The sequence below is a fragment of the Hippocampus comes genome, unplaced genomic scaffold (assembly GCF_001891065.2).
Source record: "Hippocampus comes isolate QL1 unplaced genomic scaffold, H_comes_QL1_v1.1 scaffold2, whole genome shotgun sequence".
Classification (NCBI taxonomy): Eukaryota; Metazoa; Chordata; class Actinopteri; order Syngnathiformes; family Syngnathidae; genus Hippocampus; species Hippocampus comes.
In genome coordinates, this window is record NW_017805139.1 from 1,070,409 (window position 1) to 1,094,369 (window position 23,961).

Below are 23,961 nucleotides of genomic sequence, written 5' to 3' on the forward strand. Positions count from 1 at the left end.
GTTAAGTGAATAAAGTTAAAATCATTCACAATTACAGTAAAACACACGCCAATAAAAACTCACTTACACGTCGTCGTTTCGAATCTGATGATCGAAAAACGCGAAGTGAAAATGTGTCTCAGTGTCGTCGTTCCGTAGCATCGGGTGAGCGTTGCGTGTATTTAAGCTCCCGCGGCATGACGTCTCAATCCGGGTTACGGGTAGTGGAATTTCCGCTTACGTAAGTTCCGGTAACATGTAATATCGTAGTCAAAATGTTCATGCACAGGCTTTTGTTCCGTGTGAAGGATATTCCTTTTCATAGAATTCCGGGGATGGGAATATTTACTGTATACGTAAATTGAACTGAACTCTTCCCAGAAGTATAATTGCGGCCGTGTTTGCCATCCTCCATGGTGTGTTTGTTCGAACTGTCATTCAAGTGAGACAATTTATGTAATGTAGACGGGAGCTTGGAATCCCGACTCACCGCTGTACCAGCGACGAGTCTAGTCAAGTGCAGGGCGGGGCAAACCTGAGTAAACACAGTCGAATAAGCCAATCAGCAAAGAGCGGATGTGGCATCGAAAGAAATGCATTCTTTTGAAACAAATGTTTTCAGTGTCTCCAGCTGCAGGTGTTTTAATGACTGTGTTTCTGGTCATTTAAAACTGAGTTTAATGCTGAATAAAACAAAATATCATCTTGCTCACACGCCATTTTGAATGTTATGAGATCAGACTTCTCTCACCGAAGAGTGTTATTGCGCATGAAGAATATCCATCCATATATCCAATATCCGGTGTGGCCTCAGTCCCCAAGTTGGGCGGTCGCCGCACGAGTAAAAACGCCATCGCATACATATGTTCACTGCCAATAGTGAAATGAAATCCGAATGAAAAGCCACTTATGTGAGAAAAAAAATTTCACCCGCCACCCACGTAAGGACCTCGAAGGACAATTTCGAGTGTTCCATTAACCTGCCACGCATGTTTTTGGAATGTCGGAAGAAACCGGAGTACCCAGTGGGAGTCCATGCACATCTGAAATTGAACCCATGTCCTCTGCACTGTGAGGCACACATGCTAACCATATAACTTCTGCCGCCCAACTGAACCTCCTGCCACCCCTTCACCACCCCACGTTAAAATTTCTAGAACCGCCACTGCCTACATATACTGGTTTTATATACCCTTTTCATCTTGGTCTATTGTATTACGGACACCAACGATAGGGAACAAACTCTTTCTGTGTTAACTTGGCAAACAAATATTCTTCATTCTTTCCTGACGGTGACATACATGAGCCTTTTGCACCTACTGTACATCAGTGACATCAAACTGATGCATTCCTATCTCTTAAATGACACACATTAAAATCGCAGTCGAAATGCTGGTTTAAGAAATCTGAACTGTGGCTTATATTGCGAGGAGTGGGTCCACTTGGTTTGAGTGAAAATTGCGGAGCGTTGCTCGAGTGAGAGAACCGGAAGGGGGGTGTGAGGAAGAAAGTGATGTTGATGGAGACCCGAGGTGTGTGCCAATAGGGGAGGGGGTACAGACACATATTGACGTGTCGCTGTACTGAGAGTGGGTTGCCAGGTTGTATCCTCCACCTCGTTCCTATCGGGACGTACACACATCGTCCCACTTTTTCTGCTAATAGCGTTCCCCATTTCCTCGAAAACATCCCTTTGAGAATCTCTGACTCCCCGACTAAGTCGATAGTTTGCAGCACATGCACTCACGCACAAACACCTTCCCCGCGGGCTGCAGGGATTTTATTCATAATGCAGCAGGAGGATGCTAAATTGGACTCCAGGCGGGGAGGCAAAATGCCAACTCTGACATGCAAATGAGACATGATGAGCTATTTGTAAAAAAAAAAAAAAAAATGATGTAAGAATAATAACAATTAATAAACTTAAGATTGACATAGCAAAAATAATAATAATTTTACTTTGCTCATGATTGGTGTCAGAAAAGAGACACAGATTAATTTGTTAGATCCCGACAGTGTATTTTATCACGCATGAACCTCTGCCCGGGAAGAACCCACTCAGGCACAAGGAGAAGTGTTTGATTTGACATTTCCCTTCCTCATAGCCATGCAAGACGGAAGGCAGTATTCCAATTACAATAACTTCTTTCAAAATGAAACATCATGCAGAAATCTTGAGCGATTCAAGTCAGCCTTTTTGCGCAGCTCTTCAAAAGCAATTGAGCAAGGCTCTGGATTGCTTTGGGAAATATATTTCCGCCATGGCTAGCTTCTTTTTTTTTTTTTTAATTGAGACGGTGCTACGGTTGAGAGCTGGCCAACCCGTGCGATTAATGTGAGGATGAGGATGCTGTTTTCTCACTAAAGGCGCTCTACTCAGGAATATGGCTAGTTCTTATTACAAGCAGGTACTATCCGAGAACATGCAAGAATCAAGGTCAGATTATGTAGATCAAACAGGAAAAGGACAATCTCTTTGACATTTGTTACTTTGGACAGTACACAACATTTGTGAAATCGTGTTCATTTTTTATCCGACTCTTTAATTCAGTGACAGTTTCAGTGGGTGTATCGTAGGCTATATGCTAATCTCATGTTTACAGAAGCAATTGTTATACAACAAAAAAGCAGTAAACGAACCCGAAAAGGTAAATAAAGTAAGATGGAAGCAGTCAGGACAATATAATATTTTTTTGGAAACGTACAGCCACAGGAATTTCTGTTGATGATCATTTCTGGTGGCTTACGTCAACAGTGGCTCAGAAAATGCCACTGGCTGTTTATTTGAAGAGGCTACTCTGAATGCATTACGTGCCCTTGTGAATTTGCATTTTTCAGCGGACCCTTGTAGAAATCCACTCAATATTTGAATGTGATTTTGCACTTCATTATTTATAACATCTTCTTTCTCTCCTTCCCCGACAGTGCATTGGAAGCCATTAGCATGAAAGAAGTCAAGTCTGCAGAATTCTTTTGTCGCTTGAAATAATTGTGACATTCCCCCAGCAATAAACTTACGCCATCTTCATCGAATAAAGAGCAATGCAGTGGCAAGGCAAACTTTTAAGTGGTACAGTATTTGAGATGTTGCAGAGCAACACACCGTTACTGGTAACAGAATATTGGAAAAATATATATTGCATTGACGTTTTCTGACTGCTGCAGACAATTAATGTTTTGATAATCTTCTGATGATTATCTGATACATAAAGATTACTGGCCATAACTTGGCTCACATTTATTTATTGTCTTACTTCTTCCCAAAAAGTTGAAATAGAGACAACCATAAAACTACAAAAACCTCCCAGTACGTAATTATAATCTGCTCTGTAGTAGTTTTATTTTTTAATATATATATATATATATATATACTCCTCCACTTAACAACTGTTTTCATTTTCAGATGTCTTTTTTAATTTACCGGTAATTTAAACTTTGCTGATCAGTACACTATTTTCCTGGCTTGGAACATTTAGACAAATCTCTCCCCACAGATTTTGATCTTTGAGATGAAGTGACATTAGAAGTACAGTAGTGATTTTGCCAACTAAAACAACACACCTGAGTAAAGCCTGGTTTGTTAAAATATGATCAGTTGGAATGGTTTTCTTTTTCAGTGTGCAGAGTCCATTGATCCATTATCCGATCTGCTTTATCCTCGCAAGGGTCGCGGGCGTGCCGCAGCCTATCCCAGCTGTCTTTGGGTCGTAGGCAGGGTACACCCTGAACTACTTTACAGCCAATTGCAGGGCACACATCGTGGAACAATCATCCACGCTCATACTCACACCTAGGGACAATTGAGAGTGGTCCATCAACCTGCATTGCATATATTTGGAATGTGTGAGGAAATCCGAGTACCTGGAGAAAACCCACGCAGGCATGGGAACAACATACAAACCCCACACAGGCCGGGGCCTGGAATCGAACCCTGTACTTCTGCATTGTGAGATCATTTATGTCCATTAGACTGCCTTTGAAAAGTAATCCGATGGCTCTCTTCAGCACTTGAGTGCTGCTAGCCGCTAAACGCTGGCAAGAGGTGCCGTACTCTACAGTGTCAGTGTAATTAAGTCATTTTTGTAGCACCCTTAATTAACGATTCAACGTTATTTCAGAAGGATGTTGTGTTGTTGACATGGGAAGCAAGAGTTGGTGATGGCAATCTGGTATACCATCAAATTCAGCCGTTACGACGCGCCATGCTGCTCGGAACAACTTCAAAATAAAAGTGAACATTGATGTCCATATATTATTTGGTAAGGTAAATTTTACTTTGAAGTTGACCTTCTCAATGTGTATTTTAATCATTGCTGCGGCTGTGGTGAAGTGAGGTACTTGAATTACTTGAGGACCCATTCCACTGCGCTTCTTTCATGCAGGACTACAGAAATCTGAGCATACTTACTGTTGAGTGGCTAAAATTGCAAGGATTTGGACAATTTTAAATTAAACAAGGTCTCTAAATGAATAATCGATTATCAACAAAATTGTCAATTAATGTGTTAATCAATTAGTTGACGTCGCAATGCCCCTAGCCATTAATTGATTAACATTGCACCTCTAATTTAGCTTGCAAAACACTACGTTGCATTGACATGTTCAGTTCTGATGTATTTCCGTTTCTCCTTAGGTATGCTATCACCATTGCTGCCGCTGAGCTCGGCAATGCTGTCGATTAGTGTCGGCATTTGTTTTAGGAGGAGGAAACATTAGCATTTAGATGTGGAGAGAACCTCACCTGCTGCTTTTTATTGCTGAGCTGCTCAGGGGAATTGCCGTCATGTTAATGTCCTCCTCCGGCGTGACACTTTGCACCATCGTGTCAATAGATACATTAAATATCTGTATTCCCAGTAATACTTATTATTCAAGCATGGAGAATGCAAACTCGCCAAAATGTTATTTGTAAAATTATACATATGTCGAGACAGCTACTCTGACAGTCGTTTATTATTGTCAGATCTTTTCCCAGCCTCGTGTTCACATTGGAGGGATGGGTGGGTAGTCACCATGTCAATTACAATAGTAATGGTCTGAAAGCCATACATTGGGCCCTATGAATACATTTTGACCACCTATGAAAAAAGACATTTATGAACACACACCTGCATGTTTTAACAAAGGCTCATTTTGTGCTGTTAAATCAATGCAATGGGTCAGTCTGACAAACAACAACTCAACAATAACTGCTTGACTAACAGCTTCACTATTTGAATTCATCAAAGCACATGATCAAAATGCAGTGCATTAGGTATAGTCAAGTCAATATTATTTGTCATCGGCAACAGCACAGCATGTGTTCTAAATGCACATAAGGCACATTTTTACAAAAAATACAAGTGAACCTCAAGACGCAACAACGCAACATAAACAGCTTTACGGTTGGGTGTGCAGTCTTGTTGCTTCTCCTTATAATTGAAAAATGAACAGAATGGACTGGATAACAAGAATGATTGTCGTGACAAGCTAAATGTCAAGGTTAAGGTCCAATATGTGGAGAAAATAAAAGAAATGAATGGTGGAATCCATCTGCTGCCATCGAGGCAGGATGCATTCCCCTCAAAACAACAGGCTCGGCACTTGTAGCGGTTTGGAATTGAATTGTGCCAGATTAACACATTAACACAAGCGGATCAGTAAATGGATGGATGGATGGATGGATGGATGGATGCTTGACGTCAAAAACCTAAGCGACATATGACTACAGAGACTACAATTAGAAACCAAAATACTTCTTACACAAAACAAAGACGAATACGTGGCAAGAAAATAACTGGTATAAACATGAGGCGTCTAGAGAAATGGTGCACTTGGAGACCCACTCACCCGCCTGAGACTGAAACACAAAGCAAACAGGACAAGACTTTTTTTTGGGGGGGGGGGGCAAGTCAATATTATTTGTCATCGGCAACAGCACAGCATGTGTTCTAAATGCACATAAGGCACATTTTTACAAAAAATACAAGTGAACCTCAAGACGCAACAACGCAACATAAACAGCTTTACGGTTGGGTGTGCAGTCTTGTTGCTTCTCCTTATAATTGAAAAATGAACAGAATGGACTGGATAACAAGAATGATTGTCGTGACAAGCTAAATGTCAAGGTTAAGGTCCAATATGTGGAGAAAATAAAAGAAATGAATGGTGGAATCCATCTGCTGCCATCGAGGCAGGATGCATTCCCCTCAAAACAACAGGCTCGGCACTTGTAGCGGTTTGGAATTGAATTGTGCCAGATTAACACATTAACACAAGCGGATCAGTAAATGGATGGATGGATGGATGGATGGATGGATGCTTGTCGTGAAAACCCCAAAATACAAATGACTACAGAGACTACAATTAGAAACCAAAATACTTCTTACACAAAACAAAGACGAATACGTGGCAAGAAAATAACTGGCATAAACATGAGGCGTCTAGAGAAATGGTGCACTTGGAGACCCACTCACCCGCCTGAGACTGAAACACAAAGCAAACAGGACAAGACTTTTTTTTGGGGGGGGGGGGGACTTTTTTCATTCAGCATTTTCAAATATTCTGCATGCCTTGATTGCCCTTTTTGCAAAGACTTTCCTTTTTTGGAGAAAACTCATGCTACTTGCCTCCCTACTTCCCTGTACTTGGCTCCACCTTTTTCCTTCACACCAACACCCCAAATCCCTCATTATGACGTTCTCGTTGTTCTCATTGTTGTTGTTTATGTACAAGAATCACATTTACCTCTTGGTGTGATTGTATCAGATGCTGTACTCTAACTGAAGTCATGAGTATAATTTACCATATTCCTCTTAATGTTTAGGCCAAATGTAATACCCACTAGTTCAATGTAAAGGCACATAATTCATTTTAAGAGAACAAATGTGGGTAAATGAGGACATCTCCAAAAGCCTGTGTGTAGTGTTTATTGTAAGAAAGGGCTTGAGTCAAGAAACTTCTTGGGTCCTGACTGACAAGGCAAACCCACAGAAGCCTGAAGGAGCTTCTCAACACTTCCTGCATTCATATTTTATTAATTTGCAATAATATTCTTTCTTCTTGAGGGGTAGAAATTAATAGCGTTTTCTATCATCCTGACACTTCACCACAACCTTCATAACCTTCGTCGCTTGAATAGCGTCCATCATAAACCACTTCAGCCACTTCCTGTGTTTGTCGTTGTTGGTTTTTGTTGATTTTGCTCATGGCAATGATATTGTAGTGAGTGGGAGCAGCATATTTTGTTCAAGGCTTCAGAATATGACGCACCTTCAGGAAATTGCATGACATGCAATTGCTCACGTATGCGTGGGATCGCTATGAGTCTCACAGAGATTTGTGTTCTATCCTTTCTAGCAAAGATAATGATACGCTCTTCTTCATTTGTTCTCTTGTTTTCAGTTTTGTCAATAATTTCAGCATTATAGAATATTTTGTATTTCAATTCAAACATTACCTGGTTTACTGCTGTGACTCTTTTTCAGTCTCAAAACTGTTCTCTGTAAATATAACTGATAGCAGCATATCACAGAAATAAAGGAGTCTCTCTGGTCTTAAGTGACATGTCTTATAGGGTTTTATGCAAATTAGCAGCCAAACATCCACCTCCTATTGACACACGTGCATGTGATTGGTTACCCAGCCTCTACAGTGGTGTATCATAAACGATGCAAAGGTCCATGGTGTAGATTTAGACCTGAGCGACAGTGATGTGATGTAAGGGGATTCAAACGACAGATCCGATAATCCTGATTTCTGTCATCAAAGGATTGGCTCGATTGTCGGCTCAGGTTGGTCTGGTGAGACAGACCTTTTGAGACCTTTCGCATCCTCATCCTATGTCCTTTGTTTGTTTGTTTGTTTGTTTGTTTATTTGTTTATTGAACATATATAAAACATACAATAACATGACAAAATGCAAACAAAAATTATGAAAGGAAAATAAAAGTAAGTAATACAAACATCATCACAGTTATATGTTCAAAGGAGTAGGAAGAAGTATACAACTTATCTATTCCTACCCCTTGTTGTGCAATGATGTATATTGATCATTTCCAATACCAAAGAAAAGGAAGAAATCTAAATTTCAATAAATACTTACCCTTTTGTGTACTATACTTATCTATTGATACACCTTTCGGTTTGTATATATGTATAATTGTTCTTTCTACTTTTTATATCAAATGACTCATATTCATTATATATACTGCATTTCTTGAATACATTCAATAAGTTGTTCAAAATCCAGAAATCCTTTCTATCCCTTATGACAGGCATGGCCAGCTCCGGGCCTGGAGGGCCACTGTCCTGTCTGTTTTCCAGCTGTCTCGGGCTGCGACGCACCTGATTCAGATGATCAGCTCATCAGACAGCTCTGAAGCAGCGCTAGAACGATCCTGTTATTTGAATCAGGTGTGTTGCTCCTGGGAGAGCTGGAAAACAGGCAGGACAGCGGCCCTTCATGACCGACTTTGGACACCCCTGCCTTATGACATGTGGACCTATCCTTAGGGATTGTTAAATTAGAATTCACCACACCGTGTTGTCGTTTCTCCTCAGATTCAGAATCCTCTTTATTGGCCAAGTTTATTAAAAAAAACACACACACAAGAACTGTGTCTCCCCTTGTATGAGCTACACTGCTATTGCAACTGTGACAAGAATGTGACACAGAGGCTTAAATTAATGGAAGGGTATCTTTAATGCTATAGCACTGACCACTGGAAGCAAAGCAAAACATGCTGTTTAGTGTGCATAGCTCAATAACACCTACTTGAGGTAAGGGGCTTAAAGAGGTGATGACCCAGGTGTGGAGGGTCCGAGAGGAGTGGGTAAGAGGGTACCGATGATGTTTCGGCTGTCCCAAATATCCATAACAGTCGGATTATGTCGTTTTTTTTGTGGTAGTAGCAAACCAGACTGTGATGGAGCCTAGGAAATCAGGACTGATTCAGTGATTTCTGTATAGAACTGTCTCAACAGTTGGCCATGCTTCCTCAGAAGCTGCAAAAAGAGAATCCTCTGCACGGTCTTTTTCAAGATGGAGTTGGTCTCCAACTTCATGTCCTGAGATACTGGAATTCCCAGGAAATTGAAAGTATCTCTGGTGAACACAGGGCAGTTGGACATTGTGAGGGGCAGCTCTGGCGAAGGATGATTCCTGAAGTCCACGACCATGTCTTACAGTCTTGAGCATGTGTCGTTTTGAAGCATAGTTATTCATCATGAAACTCCACACAGGAAGGCCAGAGTCGGAATCGAACCCTGCACCTCTCCACTCTGAAGCGGACGTGCTAACCGGTCAAAGACCGTGCCGCCCTAGGGATAACATATTATTTTCTAATTGAAAAGAGAAGCATCCTATTATCCTATTGGCGCTGACAATCCTTCCTGATGTGCTGTTTCTAGAATGTATTGTGAAAATAGCTTTGAATCATACATCACATTACAGACCTGCCCCCGCTTGCTGCTGTGATTGTTTATTTGTTTTCTCCAAGCATACATCTGGAAAGATGCCCCAATTTCATCAGCATAACTTTAAAGTTGACATTATGGGACTTTCTGTTGTCATTTTAGTCTCTCAAAAGCAAATGCACTTGGAGGAAAAATCCTTGTCAGCTTAGACAACATGACACAACACATGAAGAGATGTTGTGTTTTGATATTTAAATGCATTTGACAGCAGTTGGCAGAGATAGAAAAATAAAAACCTACAACATAGAGTACTGCTTCCAAAGTATGTGTAAGTCTGTCAGGCAGATTTCAGTGTTCCTTTCTGACACTGTGTGTTTCCCTCGGGTTCAATAAAGCATGAAGGATACTAGGAGGTTGCAACTCCTGTTTAACCTGCCACTGCTTCACAAGGATTGATGTGACAGATTCACACACGCACACGCACACACACACTCCGCACTTGCACTACATCGGGATGCAACAGCGAGAGACATCGGTAGATATGAACACACTGTCGAGTAGGTCGAAATTCGTAAGAGATGTGTACATTCAGCTGGCCTCGCAATGAATAGAAATGTCATTGTGATATCGATTTTGGCTTCTAATGCTCACCTTAAAAACATTGTAATAAAAGAAAAACTATCATTGTGTTGAACGGTGCGGTGTATTTACAAGTTCCTGATGTTGTGAAACAACCCTAAACGCATCATGTTGCCTGTGTTACGTGTATGGGATAATGCTCTCCCTGAGCAGGCTTTAAGCTGTTTAATGACACCCCAGTGACGTTTACTGTAAAACTAAACACACAACAAAAACAATTGCGCATCATGCATTTTGAAGTACTTGACAGGCTTTATTATAAAAACGTTGCTGGTGCTAAAGCTAAAGTCAATGTAAAATCCCATTGACATGCTAACAGCAATTACAATCGACTTTCGGCAGCAGTGATATTCCTCCAATAATGACTATTCACACACACAAACACTGCAGGAACCCATAAAGACATGTAATATAACAATACTCAAAGGCACATATTCTTCATAATCTGTGAAAAACAAGTTGCATTAATAGAGCTCAATCGCAACATTCTTCTTCGACACTTCTTATCGCATTGTAAGTATGTACTCCATGCATTCATGGCACCACACTGCATGCCCCGATTAGGCCAACGCACACATCCCCCACCAACTGCCCGAAGACAGCTGGAATAGGCTCCAACACGCCCCGCGACCCTTGTGAGGATAAAACGGTTCAGAAAATGGATGAATGGATAAAGGTGACTCTTATACAAAGCTCGAATGTGTGCAAAGGTGCAACGCAGCAAAAAAACGGATGTAACAGAATAAAAATGCAAGAGGATTGAATTTCGTATGATATGTACAAGGTCGTTTTGTAGTTGACCAAAAGAGTAGAGTGTGCAAGAATAAAGTGTTCAACCTGCAGGCATGGATGGGCATGAGGGTATGATGGAAGTTTTGAGTAGTAATCATGATTTCAATATCAGTCAAAGTAATTTTCATATCTGTTTTTACTATAATCGCCCGGCCCTAATATTCAGTACACCCCCCCCCCCCACACACACACACGCACACACATGCACAGATAAGGAAAATGTCAACAACAGTGGACAGGACTGATAAACAACAGCAAGCCTCTTTGTGTCCGTCTTTCATTTGTATGGTGCTGCTTCACTCGGTGCCTGAGCAGTCAGCGTCTGCACAATTGCTCCCCTGCGCGTCATCTGGCCAGTGGTGATAGGGACACAAACAAAAACACTACTTGTATTCATGCTCCATCTGAGGATGAGGAGACATGCACAGGTTTGATTGTACAGTCGCATTGTTGTGATGCAAAGAGGACTCAAATGTTTGACCTTATTGAGGCAAACTCTGAGAAGCCAAAGTAAACCTGTGAATTGGCGTTTGAATTTGCTCGAGTAACTCGAGTCATGGTTGTTGTCCATTGATACATAGGACGTTTGAATTGTGTGAATTGATACCGCTTAATATTCTTACCTTCAGGCTTACCAGAGGGGCTGTATCAGTGAGTGCCTGAAGCCAAAACATTTTTTTCGGAATCCTATCACAATCCAATCCACATTAGCATAGTGAGGTTTACCTACTCCCTCTGTCTCTCAACCACATGCAGAGATTGTTGCCATTTGCACAAACTGGAGATACATTGAAAGACTGAGGGACACAACCTGGTTCTTGCTGTTGTCAGTGTTAATTTTGACAAGAAATTTTAATTTAGTTTTTGTTGTAGTCTTTGGACTAAAATGAAAGTTTTAGTCATAATGTAGTCATCTGATTGTATTTTAGTTTTGAAAACAGAGCAATTTTTGTCAACAAAATTATGAATTAATCAAGCCGATGTTTTCCTTCAGCATAGCTGAAAACTTTTTTACAGAATAGTATAACACTGATTTATAGCTGTAGTTTAATACACAAGACACACAATTTAACACAATTGTGTCTTTATTAAACTTTGTTTCAATGAAAAATGTTGAAATGACAATATTGTGTGATCTTAAAACTTAGCAATTAGTTTTCAACTAAATGAAAAAAAGTGCATCATGGCCCCAGATTAATCACAATGAATGTAACCATGTTTGAACGTAAAGTGCAGTGTGTAGTCCTTGCTACGAAAGTGCTGGTAACACAACCACAGAAGGCTAACATGGATTTAGTTTGGTTCATTTTAAGGAAAGCACTTTGTGCTAATGTGACTCGGGCTCTGTTACGCTTTCCCCTAGTGAGGTCAACCGTCACACTGAACACTCTCACAACGTCACCAATGGCAGCATTATTTACCTTGGAAAACATCTCAGGATGTTCATTCTGTGGGTGCCTCTAAATGTCGTGTTCTTCCCATGCATGACCACTTCATATTTTTTTACATGTAGTTTTTTTTTTCTCCATTGTGGAATGTGAAATTGCCCAAAATCATCTTGTCACTTTCGACCAGCTATGGCTGTGATCTCGCATTTTTACTATTAAATCTTTCTCATCTGCTTTCTTCCCCGTAGCGAGATTGAAGTTGGTGATTGGCGTTCACTGCTCCAGTCAGTCTCTGATTGGTTGTCTTCTCGCTTTGTCCCGTATGTTACATTTTCTCAATGAATCTTTGCTCCTACCGGCGTATGATTACTTCTGATTGGATTCCATCATTGTGTTTTTTCATTCGTCTTTTATTTGGTGACAAAATTGTCAATCAATTTAGTTTGCGTTATTGTATCAATGAATGGCTTCTATTTTTGTTCCGTTTTTTTCTGAAAAAAATGGTGACAAAATAAATGAATCTGTCAACAAAATGAACACTGGCGGTCATCTGATATACTTTTGGGTAATACATTTTTCCCGACAGTGTATGAGGCAATGGCCAAATTTCATTACTTGTGGTCATTAAAGGGAGGCCACCTGGCTCAGCAGTTTTGAGTTGCTGAGAGTGAAGGCCGTGAACAAATAACTGCTCTTGATTTAAAAGATGACACTGACACTGAAGGGTGGATTTTTAGGGCAGTCTAGGTAGAAAAAAAAAAGATTGAAACAGACTTGTATGATTTAGTGAAGCATTGTGTCATTCTGCTAGTAACTTAAACCATGAGCTTCCCTGCAATTCCAGTAATAATTCACAGGTCAGTGTTATAAATGTCTAATCCTAAACTTTTGTCCATGCCAAAGGCTGTGTTCTGATTGTCACCCTGTTTGAATTTCAGTTTTGTCCATCTTGGGTTTCCTTGGCATTGATTCAATTATAACTAAATCTACATGTGGATGTGCATTTAGGCTGCTTTTTGCCATTTTAGACTGAATATGGTGCGTCTATGATGCTGGGCATCGACACACATAAAAAAGGAGGGGAGTTTACTCTCGTCTGCACAGTTGGGATTGCAAGTCTCCAAACTTGCCAAAATAGTTTACACCAGCACAATAAGTCTCTATTTGAATGCTAAAGTTTTATTCTCTGGAAGGGCCTTTTTGATAATTGGCTTAGAACCTTCTCTGAGAGACTGAGCTAAAAAAAAAACAGGAGTTGCTGTGGAAACGGTCAAGGGGGTAGTTGAGCTTGAGGTGGCAAGATGGACATTGGCACGCATAATGAGAGGCGAGCATGGAACGGTTTTCTGTGGTCCTGTGCCATTCCCGCTGCGAACTAACTCTGTCTTCCTCCTCTTCCTGTTTCCCGCAATGCTCCCTTGTTGTCGTCTTGAAGTGAGTAGGAGGATTTGAGGAGAACAAATGCTGAATCTTAATGAGACTGGTGAGGAGAAACTCCTTTTCAAGTGTAGTCTGTTTTTGTTCCTGACCCGATTCTCAGTGTACAAGTAACAAAAACGGAATCCTGATACGTATAACAGATGTTGCGGTCATTTCCAGCCAATACGAAGAAATAAGACGACCTGGTGAGAGTCTACTTTTGATGTGAAAAATGCAGTGCGGCTCTTTTGATGGCACAAATTACAATTTGGAGGACCAATGTATCAGAAAGTGCAGCAGACATGGTGGTTGTCCGCTGGTGAGCTAAACGCATGTGCATGACACACGGTGAACAGAGTGCTGCATTGCTTTGTTGTCTCAGTGGCTTAATTTAGGAGCGCGGACTCCGCTCGCATTATGGATATAACAACCAACAAGCCACCACTTGTGCCCGGGATGGCAGAATGGCAAATGTTTGACAGGACATACGATCACTAGTTTTCTGTGTGGTGTGCAACAAACATACAAACCCCAATTCCAATGACATTGTGTAAAATGTAAATAAAAAGAGAATATGAATACTCAGCGGAGGGCAATCCGTCAATACTGATGGAAGGTCCGTCATTGCGTCACTGATGGATGCCCGTCACGCTCAACTTCGAAAAACTGACGGACGAAAGCAACGATGGAAGTTTTCAACCGTCACTGGAATTGTCTTTGCCCGGGTCAGTCCGTCAATGACGGACTCCAGTTTTGCTGACGCAACCACACTTTGAGCATCAGATGCGGCCCGGCGACAGGAACGTGCTTACCTCTGTGTTACATCACCTTTTCTTTTAACAACACACATACTCAATGACCATCCCTCTCCTGGGCCCTCTTCTCCAGGGAGCACAGGGAGTCATGGGTAAACTTATACATAAAATACAACACCCCACTCCCTCACTCTGCTGCAGTGGAGATGTTCCTGTTTCCCACTGCAAATACAGAATGTGGCTCATTATGAAGCACAAAACACAACAACCAAGTCCCTGTTGACCAACTGAATCCACCTAAAAAAAAAAAAACCTTCAATAATTAGTGTTCTCCCTTCCCAAATGCTCATTGAGTGTGTGTGTTGTTAAAAGCAAAAGTGATGTAACACAGTTAAGCATCCTCCTATCCAAAATTTTTGGGAACGTGTGTCGCTGGCTTCGTATGCAAAATGAGTAAAACTTTTGTCAGTTCGAACAATATAATATAATATAATATACACTACACTACTGTACACTACAAAGACAATAATATATTGTCTTTGTAGTGTACAGTGGACCCCGTCTATTCACAGGCAAATAGGGACAAGACTGGCCCATGAAACAGTAAAAATCTTTGTATTATTGACACCCATTAAATTTATGAAACCCCAAAAATACTTGGGGAAAAAAGGCTGGTAAACCTTTCATATTTTTCATAGCATGTTTGCATGGGGATGATAAAGCAGTCTTTAAAAATTTGAAGACCTGTTCTTTATATGTTTTACTCAGGAAAATAGAGGTCAACTGAGCACATCTTTTGCTTGTTTTCATTTTGAGTTGAACTGTCCACACACCCCAGAGTTTGTAGAACAGGTGGACAAAAACAAACGTAGCTCATTTTTTACCCCGCCCAGTTTTGCTTAAAGCTCCGGTGAAGGTCTGTCCTGTTATATTGTAGTTGCCATTGCTGAAACAAGTAAATAAAAACAAAAACAAAAAAATCACACATTTTGGCAAATATTCATCTGAAATTTTGAAACTGATCAGTTTCTACATAATAAACATTGCATTGATATGCTAATGGAAACCATGAAAAATCTGAAATTTGTGTTTTTGTCTTTCCCGGTTTCTTTCACAAGAGTGACTCGAGGTCATACTGAAAATTCAAGCAGAGACATTAGTATTCCCAGGACCTTCACTGTGCCTAAGCCATCTGATGTGATCGGACTGCTTCTCACTATTTCTCCCCTCCTCAACCTGACATCAACACACTGCACACACGTATCTCCCGAACTACACCAGTGTCTGATGATCATTTAAAGCATCATCTCACTCTAGCGAAAGCATTTTGTGGCAGACAGAAACGGGTTTGCTGGAGATGATAGCTTGGCTCAATTGTTCCCAAGCTGCTACTCGAAGCGGCCCGTTGGGATTCTGTAGGCAGGCTCGTACCTGGCTGTGTATGCGACATCTCTGTGAAACATTTTTACTTTCTTAAAAATAAACAACGTTTTAACCACTGCCTCTATTTTTGGCACATTTAGGTGCATGACAGTTAGATGCAGTTACATTATGTGTCGAAAATTGGTGAAGTGACTGATCCGCTACAATAAGAGGTGGGGAGTTCCTGGTCATTAAAAAAAAAAAAAAAAAAAAAAACTTTAACATCAAATAACAAGAACAGTAATTGTACATGAGGGGAGTAAAGCAATATATTGTTGTACATGAGTGGATATATTAGCAATATGTACAGTATGTAACTCCTGATAGACATCATCAAGTGAACACAAGACTTGAGTACTGACCCCTTGTTTACTGCATGGCAATAAGTTTATTAAACATTACTTGTAAATGTGTCCTAATGCTGTTGAAAATGCTGATTCAATGTAATGCACAATTTGTGAGTACATTTTATTTGCAAGTGGTTATATATGATTAAACTCGTGCTTCAATGAGGCAAAACCATACCAAAATCCAAGGGCTTCTCAATATTGGAATCCAACAAAGAGAGGTCAAAGGGGAGCTTTCCCCGCCCCTGAGATGCAGTTACCCATAGTTACTGATCCTTACTCTCTGCTCAGGAGGGGCTGTGCTTCAACAAGCGGATGTTAGAATATAATGTAGCGAAACGGGGCGGGTGGAGTCAGTGAGGTGCATGCTGTGTAGCGACTGGTGGGGGGAAGGGAGGAGCACGGAAGACCGAAGAGAGGGAACACTGGGCCGTTGTTACCGCCACTGCTATTGTACACCACATCCCATTTCAGGACCTCAGGTAAGAGGTTGATTCGGTTTGCAATGATGTCCATCTCCAATGAGTAATAATGAGTTACTCTTTGTGAACGATGCAGCAGGCAGTCAGTCACTGTCACTGATGCTCACATACAATATTGCGTAGCTTGAGGAGTGTTGCTGTGTGGTCTTTTTATATTTGTGTTTCAGGGTGAGCTGGCTGGCTCATAGCTAATGAGTTCCGATAATCACTGATGATTGGAGCAGGCAAAAATGTTGAAAGCTGTCAATTGGATCCTGACAACAGATGCCAGGGAACTGTAGGGTGTGTCTGACAGAAAGCTGAAGAATGATTGGTGACAATAGCATGAGTTAGTGCAAATTCATGCTGCTGTGCATGCACGGACCGTCGTTCCAATGTGAATCTTTTTGCAAATTTATCTAATAACTTCCAACGTGAAGCGTCTTCGATAGAATCTCTCACTCACAAAATCAGCCAAACTATGACATTTTGGGGGTTGTGTCTTCTATTACTGTTTGCTGCGTTCTCTTCTGATTCAACTTGAATTGTTTGGCCGGTAATAAGAATATCAAGCTGTACAGGGCATTAGTCTTTGTTGTGACTTCTGAAGCACTCATCCGTCTTGTAACTGGGACAAATGTACTACTAAAAGTTGCTTCTCGAGATTTTTTGCTGGAAACTCACAATAAAAATATCGCAGACCATAGTGAGACAGTTGATGGGATTCATCTCTCTCTCTCTCTCTCTCTCTCTCTCTCTCTCGCTCTCTCTCGCTCTCTCTCAATAGGAAACAGATTTGAATTCACATGCCTCTGTTGCACACATATTTCTCAAGAAACAGTCAGTCTATATTTTCATTTCAAAACCGAAGTTAAATCTGAATCCTACAGACTATTATTATCAGATTAGTCCAATGATTTCGGTGTGTAGGGATACAGGCTTGAAGCTTCACTGTCAGTTTTCGTAGTTCTAATAAGGTATCCATTACATTAGGTTTGATATTTATTTCGCCCAGTCCTTTTTCAGTCAACCCTCTTCTTCTGTCTACCTGTAGAAGCAAAGACTGACTCATATGCATCCCTGACGTGGAATTAGCTCATATCTTTGCATCTCTGTGTCTTTGTGTTGCTTAGGAGCAAACCGTAACAATGCAAGGCCTGTAAACTACCAAACATGGCTCAAAGGAAGAGGCCAGGGACCCACGGTGTGGCTCCGCCAGTCACCACCTCCTGTCCTACAGCTCATCACACAGAATCATGTGAATTGAAAGCCATCCATCCTCGCCAGCGGCCGATCCGCTATCCTAAGGAATCACATGTGCCAAAGCCACTCCCTCATACCTGTAAGGCACATTATTCATCTCTCAAGCGTGAGGACGCGGTTCCCAATTGTCCAGAAGTGGATGTGGATGCAGATGTTGAACTGAAGCGATATACCAATCAACCAGATGTAGAATTAGAGGACCAGAGACCTGAAACACCTTCAACGCCTGAACATGAGCATGAGCAAGACAGCCACAACCAGGCAGACTTTCATGATGGAGCTGACAGCCTGGATGATGACTCCTGTTCTGACTACATTAACAACACTTCAGAGGATGAGGAGGACTATGATGACGGTGAGTGATTTCATTAGTTTATCTATTTTACTGAGCATACAGATAACATGAAACATTTTCGTCGGAAGTAAAGAGATTTAAAACATTCACACTCAAAATTACACTTGTGGACAATCTAGACCAGGGGTGCCCAATAAGTTGATCGTGATCGACCGGGAGCCAGCGGACTGGTCCCAAGTCGTCCGCGAGGGGTGGGAGCAGGAAATGAGGGGGAAAAAAAAAGATTTGTGTGTCTGTGTGTTTTGCTTTTGTTCATTTTAGTAGGGGCCATTCCGGCTGTTGCTTATCGCGCGTGCGTGCATATGCGCGTGTGTGCATGGTTGGGCACCCGCGTGCATGTGTATATGCTTACACGTGTGCGATCGGGTCGATCGCGGGAGGTTAGTCGCTTCAAAAGTCGAACTTGGGTCAAAAAAGTTTGGCCACCCCCGATCAATCTACTTTTGAAGCTGTTTTTGTACACAGCAAGCGATTCATACGTCATGAGGTCAGTTCTGAAATTATTCCACAAAGTAACACCTAAACAGACCTTTTCTGAATGTCTGTTCTTCTTTTGGATTTTTGTACCCCATAAGTCAGAGCAATTCTTTAATTTTCAAATAGCATCTGCGCGTCTTGTGTACTTTGGTGATAATTTTTGCTATTTTCAACTCAAGCAGGTCATAAAATTTCACTGTGTTTAATTTGATAAATAGTGAATTTGTTGGTTTTTGACTTGGTGTTTAGTCTGGTACCCGAAACAATTCCGTATTTTTCGGATTATACGTCGCTCCGGATTATAAATCGCACCAGCCAAAAAATGCATAATTAAGAAGGAAAAAACATATATAAGTCGCACTGGAGTATAAATCGTATTTTTGGGGGAAATTATTTGATAAAATCCAACACTAAAAACATTCGTCATCTTCAAAGGCAATTTAAAATAAAAATAAAACGTTACATGACACTTAAACAACGAACTGTGAATGTGCCTGGTATGTTCACGTAACATGTTAAGAGTTATTTAGACAACTATAGCACAAAGAACATGCTAACAAATTTACCAAACCATCAGCTTCACTCCAAATCATGAAATCCAATGAAATCTTCCTGCTCGGTGTCACTTTTAAACAACTCCGCCAACTCCGGAGGGAGGAGGGAGGAAATTTTTTTTTTTTTTTTAATAATCTTTATTGAACAAGTCAGAATACAATTCTCAGTAAACAGAAAACAAAACGAACATGTTATTAATACATACAGGGAGGAGGGAGGAGATGCAGCGCTTCCTCTTCTACGTCGCTTACGTCAGACTCATCGTCAGTTGTTTTTCTCAGTTACTGCCAACGTGGAAAGTATCAACACAGGCCGAGACCACCCTCTTGCGGTTTAATGTGAAAATAACGTGATCTGTACAACGTGTTAACCATTTCACACATAAATCGCTCCAGAGTATAAGTCGCAACCCCGGCCAAACTATGAAAAAAACTGCGACTTTTAGTGACAATATTTTTTTATGTCAAACCATTCTTTAAATATGTTCAATTGATTTTTTTTCTCCACAGTTGTCTGAAACTGTTTCCTCCAGAGCAGTAGAGATTTGTGTCATTGGTAAATAAGACACTTTCAAGTAGTTATGAGACACAGCAGATATGATTTATAAACATTATGAAAAGTTTCAGGCCTCGCACAGACTCTTGGGGAACCACATGAGTGATCTGCGAGTGATTTGTTTTTTATGTTTTTGAACTGCACATACTGATATCTGTTTTCTAAATAACTTTTCATCTATTTGTATTTCATACATTTATATATAACTGAACATGACAAGTATAAAAAGTCGGTTATGTTTTCTTTTGCATCCCTCTTTGTTGGTCTGTCTCTCATCATATTACCCTGTTTAATTATTTGAAAGAGGTTTTTGCATAATTTGGAGGGTGCTGGCTTCCAAGCAAGAACAATTCTTAATATTAAAACAGACAAACAAACAAACAACAAAAAACACTTCAATTGTTTGTGAATTATTAGTACAAGGGTAGTAGGGCTGAAGTCGAACATCTTTGAATTTGTATCTGCGTACTTCCCGTGACCTCTGGTGTAAATTATTTTCTTCTCTCATTCCAATATTTTCTGCTCCTAGGCATGCCATTTTTTGGAGCAATTATTAAACATTCAACCATAACTTCTTAGAGTTACTATTTGCACACCCATCTGAGCTGTCACCATGCTCTGCCTCAGTGTTTGATTTCATATTTTACTCTCCCAAAATGGTGGTCAGACTCTGAACTGTATGACTTTAGAAGTTTCCACTGTTTTTGTTTTTGTTTTTTTTGGTCATATTTTTCATTAGCAGTCATCTATTAGGAACATGCATTTCATCTGTTGCCTTTAGTTCCTTGCCAGTAAATGTGCTTTAAAGATTGTTACTACTCTCTTGCGTGGGGGTGATGAGTATGTTATCACAAGTCCCTCGTCATTCGGTCCCTTGAAGGGCACAATATAAATCCAAGTTATGATTATTATTATTAGCTCTGGGGATACAATCCAGACCGCGCACAAAAGGTGAGCCTTTCTGATATAGAGAGATCATGAGAAAAACATACTGTTAAAGTTTTACCCCTATGACAGAGTTTAAATCAAGGGTGTGCAGGGAGCGTGGCCAATTGGGTGAGACCAAAGGGGCAGGGTCCACCTCCACTCATCTGCTCCGTTTTTGTCCTCAAACCCTAAACACCCGTTTTATATTTTATTTTCCTTGGATAAGGTTGCAGATTTGTTGTTGGTCCAAAATAGGAATATTCAGTCTTGGCAAAGCACTCTACCTCGTGCCTTAGTAATTCTTATGATTCACCTGTTTCTTATGCACCATAGATGAATAACATAAATGTTTGTGATCATTCATCCTTCCAGGATTGGCAGAGGAGGATGAAGGTGTAACTTACTACATCCGGTACTGTCCCGAGGATGAGAGCTACATGGAAGGTATGGACTGCAGCAGCCAGGGAGACTGCAAACACGGTCACGAGCGGGCTTGTGTTACGCAGCCAGGTGAAGGCCAAGCCGAATGCCACGAGGAAGTTGAAGGGTGGGCTGATGAGGGGGAGGCAGGGGAAGAGGTGAGAGAGGAGGAGTGGATGGGTGATGAAGAAGAAGAAGAAGAAAATGCAGCCAAAGAAGAGTGGAGAGAAGAGGAGGAAGGCATGAGCGAGGCGTGGAGGGAAGGCGATGAAGAGGGTGGCGAGGAGTGGAGAGAGGAGAGTCCGGGCAGGCAAGAGCAGTGGGCCGGTAGAGAGAGGCACAGAGTGGAGGAGTGGGCTGAGGGCGAAGGGGAGGTACGCTGTGAGGTGGTGGAGCAAGACCCAGATGAACAGATATACAATGGACGACCGGAACCGATCTTGGACCACAACCATCACAATCATCACCAACAACAACCTGCCATGCAGGATGGCCTCCACACTTGTGAGGAGGACGAGGACGATGCAGGAAGCGAGGAGGACGGTCCAAATGAGGAAGGAGAGGAGGAAGGAGATGAACACGAGAGACATGAAAGGGCCTATACTGGCGATTACTATGCCCCAGAGGACAATGGCAACTCTGTGCATGTCTCTCCCTTCCGAGGCCGGAAGGTGTTAGTGGTAGAGGGGGAGACGGGTGAGGAAGCGGAGGAGGACATTGACCAAATAGTTGCTGAGATCAAGATGAGTATGAGCATGGGAAGCCTCAGTAGTGGCACTGATCAAAGTCCAGAAGAACTGCTACAGGATCCGCCCACAGGTGACTACCTTCACGCCAAGCCCAACACGGCCACATATCCGCTCGCTCACCATCGCCATGACAGCAGACCCAAATCCCTCAACTTGCCTTCTGTGCATCATAACAACCCAGACCTCCAGAGGGGCCTCAAGATCCAACCACATTCCCCAGAAGATCGGCAGAGATGGCAACAGGAGCAGGTGAGCTGTAACACTTTTTACCTAAACAAAGCAACAGCTTCCCTCTGGGTTTATCACATCAGTCACAAATAAGAAAACAATTTGCCTGGTTTAGCTGAATTTGGAGGACTGTGAGCTGGCTTATTTGCCTTGAGGCATAAGCATGTTGGCACAGTGCTAGCAATTGTTTTCTTTTTAATGTACAAACTCTTTTAAAAGGCATTTCCAGAACCGCTTTTTGAGTGGCTTTTGATTGAACAGTACTTCAAGTATTGAGTCAGACATACAAAATGTAGTCAGTTTGCAACAAAAGCAATACAGCAATGCATATATGCTCAGTAGTTTTGCAGAAATGATATCCATAACTCATCTTTTTGATGGCTGTCTGGCAGAGACACTTACCTTGGAATATAATGAAAGAGAGCGTAGCCAGCAGCAAGTCTGTGAGCTACAGGGGAAATGTTTCTCATTTCTCCCCCGAAAATAGGTGTATTCTTCCCCCTCCCACATGTTCTTCGATTTGCCCCTGTCCTTGTGCCTTGCTGTTACAGAGCAGAATAAATACACATATAAAGCACGTTCATACACTCCACGCACACACCAAACCTGCACAGATGCTCCCTCACTCTAAATAGGATGGTGAACAGAGACGTTTTTTAATATTGTGAAAATGCACATCTGCTCCACCATGTGTACAAGTGCGTGCACTGTGTGGTGCTTATTTGTAGTTCAGAAGTGGGTCACGCGATCTAGTAACAGTGCGTAGTTATTTCTGGTTACCACACACATATGCACGCAGGAACGCACATGCACACGTATCCCCCAACACAATCGACGTACAATACTTGGTTGTACATGTATTAGGTTGTAATTAGCCTTGTTTATATTGAAGTAACACAGTCCGTTGAATAAAGTTGTATCTTGACTACATTGGTTCTTGAAGGTTGAGCAGTATCTATCAGCGTCTGGTGTATTTGACCTCATAAAACCCAGTACGGGCAATATTATATTCATTCTAAGTCAAGCTAAGCACAGAGGTATGTGTAGCATTGTTTTAGATGTATGCAATCTTAATGTCACTGTGTAAATGTATTTATCTGTTAATTGTAGGGTTTGGATTATATGGTTATAGTTGAGAAAATATCGATTCCTACTTTATACATTGCATTGTTCAGTTGGTGTCAAATTCACATTTGCTAGTTTCATGTATTTGCATATACTGTATATTCGGAATGGACCAGTATAAGTATCAGGGCAATACCGGCCTTATTTCAAGGTACTGGTTGTGAAGGATGCCGATACCAGCCACTGATATGTAAAGCAAAACAAACTCTGATATTGAAAAAGTCTTCCTTGGCAGTGGTCAATGTACACTGCTGCCATTTGACACATTGCGAATCATCATGTGCATCAGATAGACAGCAAAGTCTTTGTTCACAGTTATCTGCCATTGTGTTAATTGAAATTTTGTGCATCATCATCAGTAGGCTACAAGTGGTATCGGTACTTGGTATTGATTTCGTCAAGTACTCAAAAGTGAATCATTGAACTGGTATTGGTTTGAAAAAAATTGGTATTAAACATCCCTAATGTATCTTGTCCATATAGAAAGTAACACTTGCAACCAAAACGGGAAACGGACAACACTGCTAGCATGTAAACATGGCTGGCAACAATGCAACCATAGATATAGCATATGCATCTTAGTTTTAGCATTGGATGTTGGACCTTGTGGGTACTCTGTATGGTTTCTGAGTTCCAACACAATACATTGACATGGAACCTGCACCATATTTTCCATACTAAAAGCCGCACTGGATTATGAGGCGCACCT

General features: G+C 41.3%; 1 protein-coding gene across 4 annotated transcripts in view; it reads left to right on the forward strand.

Annotated features, from left to right (window-relative positions):
* The window catches only part of apba2b (amyloid beta (A4) precursor protein-binding, family A, member 2b), a 44,017-nt gene that overhangs the window by 2,213 nt on the left and 17,843 nt on the right, over positions 1-23,961 (forward strand). For 3 of the 4 annotated variants that reach the window (XM_019867563.1, XM_019867560.1, XM_019867561.1), the window contains exons 2-3: positions 17,732-18,216; positions 21,103-22,148. In XM_019867563.1, coding sequence (XP_019723122.1) covers positions 17,772-18,216; positions 21,103-22,148 — 1,491 coding nt within the window. In that variant the 5' untranslated portion in view covers positions 17,732-17,771. Of the gene's footprint in view, positions 1-16,527; positions 16,620-17,731; positions 18,217-21,102; positions 22,149-23,961 lie in introns of those variants that run through there. The other variant, XM_019867562.1, reaches the window with a different exon arrangement.